General features: G+C 37.6%; 1 protein-coding gene across 22 annotated transcripts in view; it reads left to right on the forward strand.

Moving 5' to 3' along the window:
• Pum2 (pumilio RNA binding family member 2) overlaps positions 1-15524 on the forward strand; it is a 100419-nt gene that overhangs the window by 48836 nt on the left and 36059 nt on the right. For 14 of the 22 annotated variants that reach the window (XM_023710871.1, XM_023710870.1, XM_004627473.2 and 11 more), the window contains 4 exons: positions 1-94; positions 6009-6134; positions 9079-9221; positions 10745-10877. In XM_023710871.1, coding sequence (XP_023566639.1) covers positions 1-94; positions 6009-6134; positions 9079-9221; positions 10745-10877 — 496 coding nt within the window. The remainder of the gene's footprint in view (positions 95-6008; positions 6135-9078; positions 9222-10744; positions 10878-15524) is intronic. The other 8 variants (XM_023710874.1, XM_023710878.1, XM_023710886.1 and 5 more) reach the window with 3 other exon arrangements.

Genomic DNA, 15524 nt, shown 5'->3' on the forward strand with positions numbered 1-15524 from the left:
CTCTTTCAGAGGACTAATGCACTAACAGTTCAGCAGTTAACTGCAGCTCAACAGCAGCAATACGCATTAGCAGCAGCTCAACAGCCACATATAGGTGAGTCCTTGTAGATTACCATTTTGGCTATGCATAGAAAAATAATTATGTTAGTGTTTAGAATGTTTGTTACTGCTAGAGTTCTACTGTGGTATGTGCTGTATTGTCTTTTTTTTTTTTTTTTTTCCCCTTTGGCAGAACTGGGGATCGAACTCAAGCCCTTGCGCTTGCCAGGGAAATTGGAATAAGGATTTTTTTTTTTTTTTGGCTCCGAATGCCTTCAGGGCAGGTTTGGCTGGCTTGAGTTGCGGGGATCGAACCACAGCAACCTGAGCCTGACTGCTTTGTTGAAGCAGCCGCTCAAAGAACTGAACTCCGGGGCAGGCCCCCTATATTGTCTTTATTGGGATATGTTTTATCTTTTTCTCTTCTTTTTTTTTTTTTTTCCCTTTGCCCCTCACCAATGCACATATTTTAGTGTTCATTAATACAGATGATCCTGCCACTAATGGTAGTATTATTTCTCTTCCAGCTGTGCTGCTCACCCTATTAGTCCCTTTCATGTACTGACTGGTGATGTTTTGTTAATTTTTGAAACATCTCATTGAGATCAACAGTAATAGATTATATGGTAAGGGTATTGATTAGGGAAGAACTGTTTCTGATTATTTGCAGTATTAGTTAAAATCTATAATTTGATACAAGTTGTCGGCCCATGAATTTTTAAAATTCCTTTTCTTTCATTCAATTATTTGATTTTTGACCTTTAATGTGAATTGTTACAGTTGTTTGTTACTGCTAGAGTTCAGGTGTGTTATGTGCTGTCTTGTCTTTATTGGGATCTGTTTCTGTTCTTTTTTTTTCTTTGCCCCTCACCCAGTGCAAATCTTTAGTGTTCATTAATACAGATGATCCTGCCACTAGTGGTAGTATTATTTCCCTCCCAGCTGTGCTTCTCACCCTATTTGTCCCTTTCTATGGTAGTATATGTAGTAAAAATAGTTCTGATACTTTTTTTTTTTTTACTTTTTATTTTGGAATAATTGCACATTAATATGAAGCTGGCCAAGAATAAACAAATTCACTGTATCCCTTTATTCATTTTCTTCTACAGGCTATATCATATGATTATAGTACTTTGTAGCACAGGCCTGTAATACCAGCGCTGAGAACGCTGAGGCAGGAAGATCATGAGCCTGAGGCCAGCCTGAACTACATAGTAGAACCCTGTCTCAAAAAAAAAAAAAAGAAAAGATCAAATTTTGGACTTTGACGTTTGTCTCAGAAAATTAATGGGAATATTAAAGTATAGGAGGGAAACATGCTCAACAACATTTCTAAGTCGTCATTCATAGTGATTTAAACTGGTGCTGGCTGAGGAATATACATACTGATAGTGGACTGGAACATTCTTACACGGGGGTGAGGGTGGTGGTTAGTGTTAGTGTTAGGTTAGTGTTAGGTTAGTGTTAGGTTAGTGTTAGGTCAGAGTGTTAGTGATACTGTTACCAGGCTGACACTGAGTCTGGCCTACCCAGCCATTGCAGACTTGCTGACTTCTTTGCATTAAAAGAATTTTCAGGACATGCCAGAGAGAGATATGGGGGGTGCGGTTTATTAGGCTAAGACAGAATAAAGTACAAATATTCCTTGTTCAATGAGGTACCTGCTTAATAATTGTTCAAATTTATGACTAAGCAGTGATACTTGGACTTAAAACCCATCTTTTTATATATGCGTATACAGTTCTGTACATCTTGTTTATAGAGCTTCAGCACCTTTATACTACACAAATAAAAGCAAAGCTGTCAAGTTGAACTTTACTCTGACCATTTCTTTGTTCCTTTTTTTTAAAAAATGTATTTGGTACAGAGTCTCACTATGCCACTCAGACTCGTAGTGTTCCTCCTGTCTCAGCCTCCCCAGCACTGGGATTACAGGCATGCACTGCTACACCCTGTCTCTGTGGCCAGCTCAGTGCATCTGGGGGCAGGACTGGTGCAGCATGTGGTGCCAGGGATTGAACCCTGGTACCTGCCCTTGCATAAGCAGGTGCTTAGTCCATTGAGCTATCTCGCAGGCCCCATATGTTCTTGATAAGAATATAAGTTGGTACATCTTTCCTGTAGGAAAATTTGGAAATGGGCATTAGGAACTTACGTGTCTGTAATGCTGCTGCTTAGAATACTGAGGCAAGAGGGATATAAATTGCAGGTTAGCTTGGGCAACTTGGTGAGACTCTGTCCCAAAATGGCAAAGGGAGAGAATTACTTACCTAACATGCTTAAGCCCATAGTTCAGTATCCCTATCCCTAAATTACATGCTTTTGCCCATTTTAGTGAAATTACATAGGGATATTGATACAGGAGAAATAATAACTCCCAACCTGCTAGGTGTCAGATACACTGAGTTCATATCCCCCAGAAATGAAGAATGTATTCCAAGTGACAGTGGAGGTTAGGAAGAGTAAAGCTTTATTGAGAAAAAACTGCGAGGGGTCTCAAAATATGAATTCTTGCCAAGTAGGGCCTTGGCTCAGATAGGAACCCTGGCCTTGGCTCAGATATGAGGAATTGACAAGCAGGAATTTTTTTTTTTTTTTTTTTTTTTTTTTTTTTTTTTTTGACAAGCAGGAATTTGACTACAGACTAGAATATGAAGTGTGTACATATATTGTACATCAAAAAAATGAGATAAATCTATATCAGTAAGGAGAAATTCATACAGTAAAATCACAATGTGGATACAGTGTGGGTTAAAGTATAGTCAGTTTATAAGATTGTAAGTATAGGTGATAGTTAATATTGATCCATTAGGGAAATGAGTCACATAGCAAGGGTACATGGGAAGAACAAAGGTATTTTTGGTAAGGGTTGAATCCAGGTGCACTGGTCACCCAGCTGGGAGACTGGATTGGACCATGTGATACTAAGTACAGTACAATCCAAAGTTACTGTTTATACCCTTGGGAGGTATGTAGGCCTGGCCATTGAAGCTTTATTTTGTTCATTCTCATTGGGGAAATTCATTCATTCATTCTTTCTTTCTTTCTTTCTTTCTTTCTTTCTTTTTGGCAGAACTGGGGATTGAACTCAGGACGTTGTGGTTGCCAGGCAGGTGCTTAAGCCATTGAGCTATATCACTAGCCCTGAAGCTTTATTTTGAAGTTGGGCCTTCATCTCTTGCATTGTCAGCCACAATTCTAATGTCTTTTATTTTCTTTCTTGAAAGCCCAATCTTTTTCTGGTTGTATATTAATTTTTATCTAATTTTGCTGCCTATAATGTGATAATTTAGAGGCCTCTGCAGCTTTTTTTTTTTTTTTTGCGGAACCAGGGATTGAACTGAGGCCCTTGCGCTTGCCAGGGAAGTGCTTATTCCACTAAGCCATCTCCCCAGCCCCTGCAACTTTTTAAAAAATCTATTTATTTATTTGGTGTAGGATCTTACTATATAGTTCACAATCATATCAGTCTTCCTGTCTCAGCCTCCTCAGCTCTGGGATTACAGGCATGTATCACCATGCCCAGTTTCGATGGCTAGCACAGCATGCCTGGGGTTCTGGGGCCGGTTCGGCATGCAGTACTAGGGATCAAACCTGGGTACTTGCACTTGCCAGGCAGGTGCTTCGACCACCAAGCTATTTCCCCAGTCCCCTCTCTAGTTTTTTTAAAGGCATTGTTTATACCCAAAGATTATGAATTGTCTAGTTGTATTTCAGTAGTAAGCTGCATTGTGTTTCTTCCTTACAGAAATATACCTGTCGTGCAGCTATTAAAAATAGCTAATGTGTTTTGTTTTTTAAAATAGGAATACCAGAACGAGTCTGTAAAGAAGCCAAGGAACCTCTCAAGTTGGAGTCTCCTAAACCAAACTAGGGGAAGCGTGTTTAGGGAGTGCTGCTTATGTAGTTAGCCGGAGGCTTGTTTCCTTAAGGGGGGAAGGCCCAAAAGTTTGCTGTGAAGGTTGGGTATACAAAGAAGGAACCCTGGCCCTACCCTATTTCTCTTCCTTCTAAAAGCAACACTGTCTTTTGAGAAGCCAGAGTCGGGCTAGAGATGCTGTGTGGACTGGCTACACTCCTGTTGGAGTAGAGAATGGAGGGTTAACAGCCAGGGAGGAAATTGCTAAAGGTTGTCCCAGTCCACTAGGGGTGGGGGGGTGTGTGGCAGAGGAAAGGGAGGTGACGAAGAGGGTACATTTTCTTGGCTCAGATATATCTATGAGGAATTGAAAAGCAGGAATGTGGCTACAGACTAGAATATGAAGTGTGTACATATATTGTACATCAAAAAATTGAGATAAATCTATCAATAAAGATTATGCAAAAACATTTGTTTCCTACTTTACCCTGATAGTATTTGAATTTTTAAAAACGTTTTTATGCTAGAACTGTAAAATATAGTTTAAAAAGTATGTCCTAGACAAGCATATTGGCATTTGCCTGTAAGCCCAGCTGTAGAGACTGAGGCAGGAGGTTCACTGTGAGTTCAAGGCCAATGTGGGTTACATAATGAATCCAAGGTTAGTGTGTCTCAAAAGAAAGAATTATGTTCTAGTTTTTAGGTTTGTATAATAAGTAAAATGCAAACGTTACTGCGTTGCTTTATATTCCTATGAGAAATTTATGATGGCTAAACTAGAAAGAAATTTTGAAAGCTTTGACCTAGTCTTAGTTAAGAATATGACAGTGAGCAAATTAAATTAAGCATAAATACAAGAATTTTAGTAAACCTATAGTTTAATTTTTAATTCATAAACTGAGATAAAATAAGTTCATGCTGTGGATCATAGCCAAAAGCTTTGAAAACTAATAGGATTCAAAGTTAGTGTAAATGTAGGATCTTAAATTTAAGACCTAGACTTAAAAATATTATTTTCCTTTTGTATACTTTCTTAAAAGTTACTTTTTAAATAGCGTGTGATAACACCCCTGTTATCCCAACACTTAAGAGGTTGAGGCAGGCATATTGCATTGAGTTTGAGGCCAGCCTGGGCAACATAGTTGAGACCCTGTGTCAGGGGGGGAAAAAAAAATCCCAGAGTCATATTACCTAATTTTATATCCCCCATCTTTTTTATTTATTCTCCGTCTTTAAACTTGATCCTTTTTGATCTCCTTTAATTCTGAATACCTTCTTATTAATTTTTTTCTTTTTCAGTTGTCTCAAGAAATTTACTCTGCATAGTGACAATACATTTTTCAACATAATTTTTTCAGTAATTACAATGAGAAGTCTAGTGAGTCTCAATACTCAGGAGTTTTCTTCTCTTTTAGTAAAAAAATAAATACAAATACATGTTTAAAAATCTTTGTTAACCTTTTCTAGATGTGTATATTCATATGTTAGACTCAGAAATAGGGGCTTTGCAGTCATTGTGCTTTAAACTTCTTTGTTTCCTTGTTTGGAGGGCAGAGTCCAGAGTAGTGCACTAATCAGGAACTCAGTCATCAGTGTAGTTATAGCTCCAGTTTTATTGCATTTTACTCTATGTTTCATTCATCTTATTGACCCCTTCCAAAGTTTATTAGGTACCCCTTCTGTCTATATCCATATTGCTTATAGTAGTAAATTGGAATTCCTTATTGGCTGGTTATTCTCACCCAATAGTCTTTGTGGGAGGCAGCTGCATCCTCTTTCCTCAGTGTGGAATATCTGCCTCATAGTGTTGCTTAATAAAGATTCATTGAGAAACTTACTGTGTAGTAGTTCTAGCTCCAAGCACCTTGTATTCTGATACCGTATAATCACATCATACTTGATTTTCACAAAAATTATATAAGACAACAGGAGATAGTTCTGTTTCTTCAATGAAAAGCTTTAGCATCAAGTAGTATTATATACTGGAGTCACCTAGTGAAACTGCACCATTATAATGTTCTGTCCCACCTGAGGTTCAGAATGGAAATGTTTTTATGTAATGAAAATAAAACTTGACATTTTTGTTCACTATTTTCCCCTTTAAATATAGCTGGTGTGTTCTCAGCAGGCCTTGCTCCAGCTGCATTTGTGCCAAATCCATATATTATTAGTGCTGCTCCTCCAGGGACCGATCCATACACTGCAGCAGGTTTGGCTGCAGCAGCAACATTGGCAGGTAACTTACTGCTCATCCTTACTGATTGTAATGGATTTAGTTTTGATTTTGGTATAAATTTATTTTCATCTGTTTGGGAAATTTGAAATTCGTGTGAAAAACTGACAATCCATAGTGATCTGAAGTTTCTAGGTATTTTTCAACTGCAATGCTTCAGGGGAAAGCCTAAGCATTAACTTTTTCTTCTTTTATATACTTAGTTGGTTTGCTTGTCTGTTTTGTAGCTTTAGAAGTCTTAAGTTGCATATCTCCATTTTAGTGACCAATCTAGTGTTCAGAGATGATGTAAAGTTACTTTTCTGAAAATGAACTGGAGGTAGATGGAATGAATGCCCATGTAAGAGACTGTAAAGATCTTCAGCATTTTTGAAAGAATACATAGCTAAAAAGTTTCTTGAGCACTGTTAAAATATGCAAACTAGGACACAAAAATTTAAGATGGAGTGGGAAAGAACTTAGAGAAAATTGTCAAATCCCACACTGCCACTCAGAATCTGTAAGGGAAACTTTCTTGTCATCTGGCACACTGAGCTTTTTGTTGCTGTGTAACTGGACATTAATACATAAAATGCTGTTATGCATAGAGAATCATTTACATATAGAAAGAAACAATTTTAAGAGGTGTTTTAATTTGAAATAAGCACCTCATGCATTCTGAATTTAAGATTTCTAACACCAGTACTGCCCAGCAGAAATGCATTTTGAGCCCAGAAATGCCATTTAAAATGTTGTGGTCTGGGCTGGTGAGATGGCTCAGTGGTCTAAAGCACCTACTTAGAACAAGTTTAGCAAAACACATGGACCGCGGTTCAATCCCCAGCACCACATGCCAGCCAGCTCCGCCCCCTGGTGGGCTGAGCTGGCCACACACACACACACACACACACACACAAATAAATAAATTTAAAAAAAAAATAAATAAAATGTTGTGTTCACAGCAAAAATAAAGAACACATAAAATTAATCTGAGTAATCATTTAATTTAGCCATTTCTCAAATGTTATTTCAATATGTAATTAATATGTTAAAATTAATAGATCTTAAGGTTTTTTTATGCTGTATCTTTCAAAATTCTGTGTAAGGGCCGGCCTGATAGCTTATCGGACTAAAGCACCTGCTTAGGCAGAGCGCAGCAGGCAGGGTTAGATCCCTGGCATGCTGTGCTAGCCCTGCCCACGGGGCGTGCTGAGAGGGCGGGCCATTGAGACAGAGCGTGGTGGTGTGTGCCTATAATCCCAGTGCATGGGAGGCTGAAAACAGAAGAATCACTATGAGTCTGATCTACGTAGTGAGACCCTGTAGACCCTGCCCTAAATACGGGGGGGGGGAATATATATCTATATCTATATATAGATATATAGATATATATATATTCTGTGTAAATTATACTGTTACTAGGAATAAGGTTTTTTTTTTGCTCTGAATGCCCTCAGGGGTGGTTTGGCTGGCTGGAGTGTTGTGGGGATCGAACTACAGCAACCTGAGGCTGACAGCTTTGTGGAAGCAGCCACTTAAACAACTGAGCTAAGGCCAGGCCCCCCTATACTGTTACTAGGATGTTTCAGTTTGAGCTATCCATCTTTAAGTTATTCAGTAGTCACAAGTGGCTTCTGATTTTGTTGGTGAAGGTCTACGATGTAAGGGTCTTGTTTTTTGCAATGAGTTATTTCTTCATAAAGTCTTTTCATTCTTGTATCAGTTCTCAGTGTAGGCTGTGCTTACCTTGCTGTCTTCAAAAATATTTTGTCTTCATAGGAGTAAACACTTCATTTTTGTGGTTCAGTCATTTATACTGGGGCTTATTTTCTTTGAAAACAAAAGTGAAACCAAGAATTGCACCTTTTAATGTATACTAGTTAAATGTCCTAAAATGTGAGTGTTGATACGATTTTACGATTCCTATTCTGTCAGTCAAGAATCATGACATTTCATTCATACTTTAATAATGGTATCCTTATTGAACCTAATTCTCTTTATTCTCCAAGCATCAAATAAAGTAGAGCAGAAGTGATTTGATTTGTATTGTTTTTCTTTAGTTTGCTTTCTGGCTTGTATTTTTCTTTGTGCTTATTTTATTTGGTTCTTTATTTTAGCTCATGAGTCTTATTTTGCTACCCCTTATAAACGTTTTTTTTTCATACAAATTTTATTGCTTTGTGAGAATTTTTACTAATTCTATTTCTTTTTGGAACTAATTCTATTTCAAATATGAAGAGTATTTTTGTTTTTACTTTTTTTGGTGAAACCGGGGATTGAACTCAGGCCCTTGCGCTTGCCAGGGAAGCGCTTATTCTACTGAGCCATCTCCCCGGCCCCGAAGAGTATTTTTTTTGAACTAACTTTTATTTATTTATTTATTTATTATTTTTATTTTTTAAAAATTTTTTGGTGGAACCGGGGATTGAACTCAGGCCCTTGGGCTTGCCAGGGAAGCACTTATTTCACTAAGCTGTCTCCCCTGCCCTAAGAGTATTTTTTAAAAAGAAAGAAATTCTAATTTGTTTTAGCGCTTATAAGATGTTTAACACTTAGAAATGAATTAACCTTAGGAATCATGTATTTTTGTGGTGTCCGATGTTCCTAGGTGTGTATTACCCTTTTATCTGTAACAATCACAAGTTGATACATGTCAGGACATGTTGCATAGTTGCTTAAGCTATTCCATTGGTAGGTAACCTTAGGTTTTACTTTACATGTCTTCATTAAGACCCCTGCTTGAATACTTTCTGTTTTAATAATCTATACTTGAATACTTGCTGCTTAACAGAAGTAGAAAAAGCAGAAAGGGTATATAGCAAGTTATGTGGGCAAATAATTATAAGGATTATGTTCTCAGAATTTTTTTTTCTTATTCCTGTTTATAATCTGAGTTTATAAGGTAACCAGCCTTATGTATAAAATCCAGTAATTTCTTTTTTTTTTTTTTTTTTTTGTGGGATATTAGGTCCAGCAGTGGTTCCACCACAGTATTATGGTGTTCCATGGGGGGTATATCCAGCCAATTTATTTCAGCAACAAACTGCTGCTGCAGCAAACAACACAGCGAGTCAGCAAGCAGCATCACAAGCTCAGCCTGGACAGCAACAGGTAGGGTTTCCTTCATTGGCTACTATTTGAGGAATCTGAACTCCTGGTGCTTAAGATCTTCTCTGTTTTTTGCTCCTTATATAACACCTCTCCTGGCATGTAGTTGGTAAAAAAAAAACTACTCATTGCCTTTTTTCTTCCACCTGACTGTATTTCATTTCTGTCTTGAAAACTCTACATAGATTTTTTTTTTTTTTTTTGTGGAACCAGGGATTGAACTCAGGCCCTTGCACTTGCCAGTGAAGCGCTTATGCCACTGAGCCATCTCCCTGGCCCCCCACAGCTTTTAAATTTATTTTCATCATTTCTTAGATGTATCCTAATAATGGTCTTACCAGAATAAATGCCCCTTCTTTTTCTCCAGGTATTTAAATTATAAGTTTAAATATTAATGTTCCTGATCATTAAAAGGTTGTTAGAAACCTTACATTTTTAAGCAAGGTAAAATATTTTTGCTAAAGTTTACCTTTAATTTCTTGAAACTGTTTATTGTGAGCTTTTTACAATTTTCAGCCAAAGGGCTATCTTGATAAATGCTATTAGGAACAAAACAGCAACAATAAAAGACAATATACACTGTCGAACTATCAAAATTGAGGCTCTTTCATCATACTTCATACCAGTGAAGTAACCTAATGATAAATGTGCTAGTGCTTACTTAGCAGTCACATTTTATTCTGAATTTCCTTTAATGTATTTGAAAACTGTATTTGATGCTCTGTGGAAATTGTCTTTTGCTGCAGTCCTTTTATATCATAGCTCAAAATCATTAATAAACTATGTTGTAACCTGTGTCTTTGACCAAAGACAAAAATACCATATTGCCTTGACAGTATACATACATGTATTTGATGCTGATATAGGTTGGTCCTGAATTGTTTGAGCATTTGTAAAATTGATGATTATGTTCAGTCTGCTTGTATTTATTACTATAATAATTGTGTGGTACCTCTAAGTAGTAAAAGTTGACCAGATTTAAGAGCATCTTGTTTTGTTTAGATGTTACCTTCCTTTTTTTTTTTTTTTTTGTTTTTCATACTAAGATTTTACATTGAAAATAGCTTTTACTCATAAAGTTTCTGAATACTTGGTTTGAAGATTTTGCTCTGTATTGCTATCTCATAACAAAATATACTTCTTTTAAGCTTACTGTTTCACTTTTCAGCTTTAGAAAATAATTTTAGTAAAATTTAATTGTTTTGTTTTCATCCTAAATTTTTTTTTTTTTATTTTCTAAAATACAAAAAAATAAACCTTTAGAAACAGTACAGAATTTCACCCACCAGATCAGTAGGAATTCAACTATGGAAGATTTTTACCCAGAAACCTAGAAATTAGGTGTTGTTTTGAGTTGTCCTAGTTGTAATGAACAAATTATTTTGTAACTTTGTACTAAATACACATTTTATCACATGTAGAAAAAATGTTGCTTGTCCAAAACATACCACAAGTCCACTTGTAATATGTATATAGTAGTTGAAGAAAAATTCATTTTATTTAAGAGAGTCATCTGTCCGTTGTAGGTTCTTCGTGCTGGGACTGGTCAGCGTCCTCTTACTCCCAACCAAGGTCAACAGGGACAGCAAGCAGAATCACTTGCTGCAGCTGCAAATCCAACTTTGGCTTTTGGGCAGGGTCTTGCTACAGGTATGCCAGGTATGTAATTGGTTTGTTTATTTGTTTGTTTATTTATTTATTGGTACCAGGGATTCAATTCGGGACCCTGCACTTGCCAGGCAGATACTTAAGCCATTGTGCTATCTCCCTGATCCTTGTAATTGGTTTATTACAGGGGAGATTTTGTTGTTGGAGGTCTTGAGGTTTTGTAGAAATTTGAATGAATGTACAACGTTAGATAGAACATTTTTACAAAAAGTAAATAAACCAAGAAGTGTTTTTAAAGTCTTACTACTTTGCAGTAAATTACTTAGAACTTATACATGAAATCAAGATAGACTTAAGAGGTAAATGGTAGATATGTACATGAATTCTTTTTTTTTTTTTTTTTTTTTGTGGCCTCAGGTTGAGGTTGCCTTCGGCACAGGTCTGGTTTGGCTTGAGTATCTGGGTATGGAACTACAGCACCCTGAGGCTGACTGCTTTGTTTAAGCAGGCACTTAAACAATTGAGCTAATGGGCAGGCCCCCTGTACATGAATTCTTAATGCAGACATTTTTTTTCTTACTCTGTTAATGACAAGAACTACAGCATCTTTCTAGCTGAATTTAACCCATAATTTTCAGTGTTGTACTTTAGGAAGTAAAGCCAGTTCATTGGTGTTTGTTTGCAGGGCAAACCTTATTTGCCATACTTTGCTCATAAAAGAGTTACTATTGAGTTTACAACTAAGATGTTCTACTTTGAACATTTTCACACTTGTTTAAGCCCATGTATAGCATTTTGAAGTAATGATGTTTTAACTTAATAGCAGCAATATTTATTATATGCCAGTAGTGCCTGATGTATAGAAAATTATAATATAGCATTTCTGTCCACTGCCATTGTAGAAAAGCACAATAAGGTACATTTTCTTATGAAGTAGATTTTGGTGAAACCAGATTTAAAATCTGTAATAACAGAGAAAGGAAAGTATTTCTTTTCTTTCTTTTTTTTTAAAATGTATTTTGTACAAGGTCTCACTATGTAGCTCAGACTAGTGATCCTCGTTTTCAGCCTCTCTAGTGCTGGGATTACAGGCCTGCTCCACCATGCCCAGGGGTGGAGCCAGCACAGCATGTGGTACTGAGGATTGAACCCCAGTCCCTGTACTTGCCTAAGCAGGCACTTAGTCAGCTGAGCTGTCTTGCCAGCACTGGTAGAGTATTTTTCTTAAATCGGGAAACTAGCACATTTTAGGTCTGTTACTTATCTATTAATTATTACTGTTATTATCATTTTGATATTGAGGATTAAACCCATTACTGTTTGTTCTTGGTTGAGTTGGGATTCCCCCCCCCCCCATGAGGAATCAATACCTTTCTGCCAGCTTGAACCCCACTGGTGGGTACAATTCTGACTGTCCCACCAAGCAACTTGAACTACTGGTGATCTAATTACCTTTATCAGTTTTTTTTTTTTTTTTTTTAATGTATATACCATTAATAAAAAGCCCCCCAGAGGGACAGTCTTGCATGAACCAACAGTTGAAGCCATCTGACCATGAGTCATATAGGTTACAGCTGGCCCCATTCAGCCCCATCAGGAGTATGTTAACTCAGTGCCTCCATTGTTCAGTCACTGAGGCTATACATATCAATGCCATTGCATTAGGTTTGTTTTTGTTTTTTTTCAGTGCCCATGTCCTCATGTATGCTGCCTTGTAGGCACTGTGGCATTAAGCTACATTTCATTCCTCCTTTAAACTTAGAGACCTAGTCTTCATATATTGCCCGTTTTGCCTTTGAACTTGAGAGCCCCTTGCCTCATTTGGCCACCGTGCCAAATTCATTGTGTTTTCAAGTGAAATTTAAATACCATGGTTGAATATCTGTAGATAATACCTTCCATTCTTTGTACTTCTGAAAATCACCCTTCTTAGTTTTTTTAAAATTTTAATTAATTAATTATTTTTTCCATAATTTTATTGAGAAAAATGGCAGAAGGATTTTTTTTTTTTTTTTGGCTGGCTGGAGTTGTGGGGATCAAACCATAGCAACCTGAGGCTGACTGCTTTGTTGAAGCAGCCACTTAAACAACTGAGCTAAGGAGAAGGCCCCATCAGTATGATATTTTTTACTTGTGGTACAGAGTGGTTCCTCCTAATACTAATTATATGGATTATTTATTAATGAAATTAGTTCATTCCCATTTAATTATAAAATAGTTTCTGTTTAGATCATTTAGGAAATATGTTCAAGTGTGTTGGGAAAGACCTTACATGACTGAAAGTTTCTTTTATGTATCAATTATGGTAAATAATCTCTATTTTAAAGATTTCTGTATCAGTTACATTCATTCTGTTCTCTGAAATTTGAGGACTGATTTATCATCTAGTTGGCTAGCTAAAAGGATTTCATAGTTGTCCCTAAAGTAAAAATAATAAGTAGAGGTCACTAGTTTTTTTAATTGCTTCTTGAGAAGCTGACTTTGCTGGTGTCATTGTGGATTAGAGACCTTGGGGAAAAAGTAGCCTTTTTGAGAAATGGACTGTGAAGCTAGAGTTTGTTTTAGATTTGGGATTTATTATTTTTGGTACAAGGAATTGAACTCAAGACCTCACACTTGCCAGGCAGGCACTGTGCCATTGAGCTATATCCTGGCCTTTATTTTGGTTTTGGTACGTGTTTGCAGTACGTACTGATAACATTCCTTATGGGGAGTAGAATGTGGGTACAACATTTTGTTTTAAAACCCCCTTTCCTTCTGCTTCCTTGCCTCTTCCTCTATCTCTTGGTCACCTTCTGTTTTGTAAAAATCAAAATCACTATTTTCTATTACTTTTATTTTGCTCTTTATATTTTGGACTTCTCATATAAGAGAAACTGAGATATTTGTCTGTCTGGCTATTTCATTTAACATGATTTCAAGGTCCATCTTTTCCTACAAATGACTCAAGTTTATCCTTCTTTATAGAAGACCAGTACTGTGCTATATGTAAACACATTTTCTTCCATTCATCTGTTGATGAACATATAGGCTGCTTCCAAGATGTAGCTAATTAGGAATTGTGCCTCTGTATAAACATGGACAATAATGTGTCACTGTAATATGGTATCTTTAACTCTTTCAGGAGAAACTTAGAAAAGGAATAAATAGCTCAAATGAAATTTCTACTTTTCATATTTTGAGAAATCACCATACTGATTTTTTTTTTTTTAAAGGGGGTTGGTACTGGGGACTGAACTCAGGGCCTTTTGTCCTGGTTACTTTTTTTTTTTTTTTTTTTGCTGGAACAAAATAACCTGACACTCAAAATTAAAGGAGAAAAGGTTTGGCTCACAGTTTGTCCATAGTTGACTGGCTCCATGGCAGGATGGCCTGGGACGGGCATCTCAGAGGAGAAGGAGCTTTGGCAGGCAGAAGCAAGCAAAGTGGTGAGAAGCAAAACAATTGATGACAGCAGCCCTCTTTCTGTCCCTGTAGATTATATACAGGCCACATGCCCTGGGGGATAGCACGCACATCCAGAGTGGGCCTTCCTGTTATCTGCATCCAAGCTATGGCAACCAGTCAGTGGGCTACTTTAGTAATCACATACCCTTGATCCCAGCATCACATAATCCCCATATCATGTATAGTCAATCCAGCCACCTCTGAAAAGCAACACTTTTACTACTTCAGCTTGTAGGTTCTCTTCTCTTTCTTGGAGATAAGGTATTACTGCATACCCCAGGCTGGCTTTGAACTTGCAGCAGTCCTCCTGCCTTAGCCTGCCAAGTGTTGAGATTACAAGCCTGCACCCCAAACATCCAGCCACAGTTTTGTACTTTTTAAAAAAATGTATTTGAGGGGCTGGAGAGATGGCTCAGTGGTCTAAAGCACCTACTTAGAACAAGCTTAGCAAAGCATCAGGGACCGCGGTTCAATCCCCCAGCACCACATGCCAGCCAGCCCCGCCCCCTGGTGGGCTGAGCTGGCCACACACACACACCACACTCTCTCTCTCTCTCTCTCTCTCTCTCTCTCTCTCTCTAATAAATAAATAAATAAATTAAATTAAAAAAAAATGTATTTGATTGTTTCAAGGTCTCACAACACAGCTCCAACTCATGATGATCCTCCTGCTTTCAGCCTCCCTAGTGCTAGGATTATAGGCATGTGCCACTACATCCAGACTCTGGCTGGCTCAGCCTGCCTTGGGGGTGGGACTGGTGCGACATGTGGTGCTGGGGATCAAACCAAGGTCCCTGTGCTTGTCTAAGCAGGCACATTAGTCCATTGAGCTATCTTGCTGGCCCCTATTTTGCTATTTTTATCACCTTTGGTCTTAGAATTTATTTTTGTAATCAACTTTCTCTTTCCATTCTGAGAAAAGTGTTGTTGTCTTTTGTTCAACAATGAACTCAATGTTGATAATTTTAGAAGAAAATCTTTTATATTTGTCAAGAATGATTAATTGGGGCCAGGGAGATGGCTCAGTGGAATAAGTGCTTCCCTGGCAAGTGCAAGAGCCTGAGTTCAATCCCCGGTTCCGCCAAAAAAAAGAATGATTATATTGCCAAGTGTGTTAGCACACCTCTGTGATCCCAGCACTGGGTAGGCTGAGGCAGGAGTGTTGTCTGTCTCAAGCGATGCCTTCTGGCGGGCTCCACTCCTACCCTTGTCCCTCTTTGCAAGCAGGCTGAAGAGTAAGCACTGGTACGC

The sequence above is a fragment of the Octodon degus genome, unplaced genomic scaffold, assembly GCF_000260255.1.
Source record: "Octodon degus isolate 3935 unplaced genomic scaffold, OctDeg1.0 scaffold00019, whole genome shotgun sequence".
Classification (NCBI taxonomy): domain Eukaryota; kingdom Metazoa; phylum Chordata; class Mammalia; order Rodentia; family Octodontidae; genus Octodon; species Octodon degus.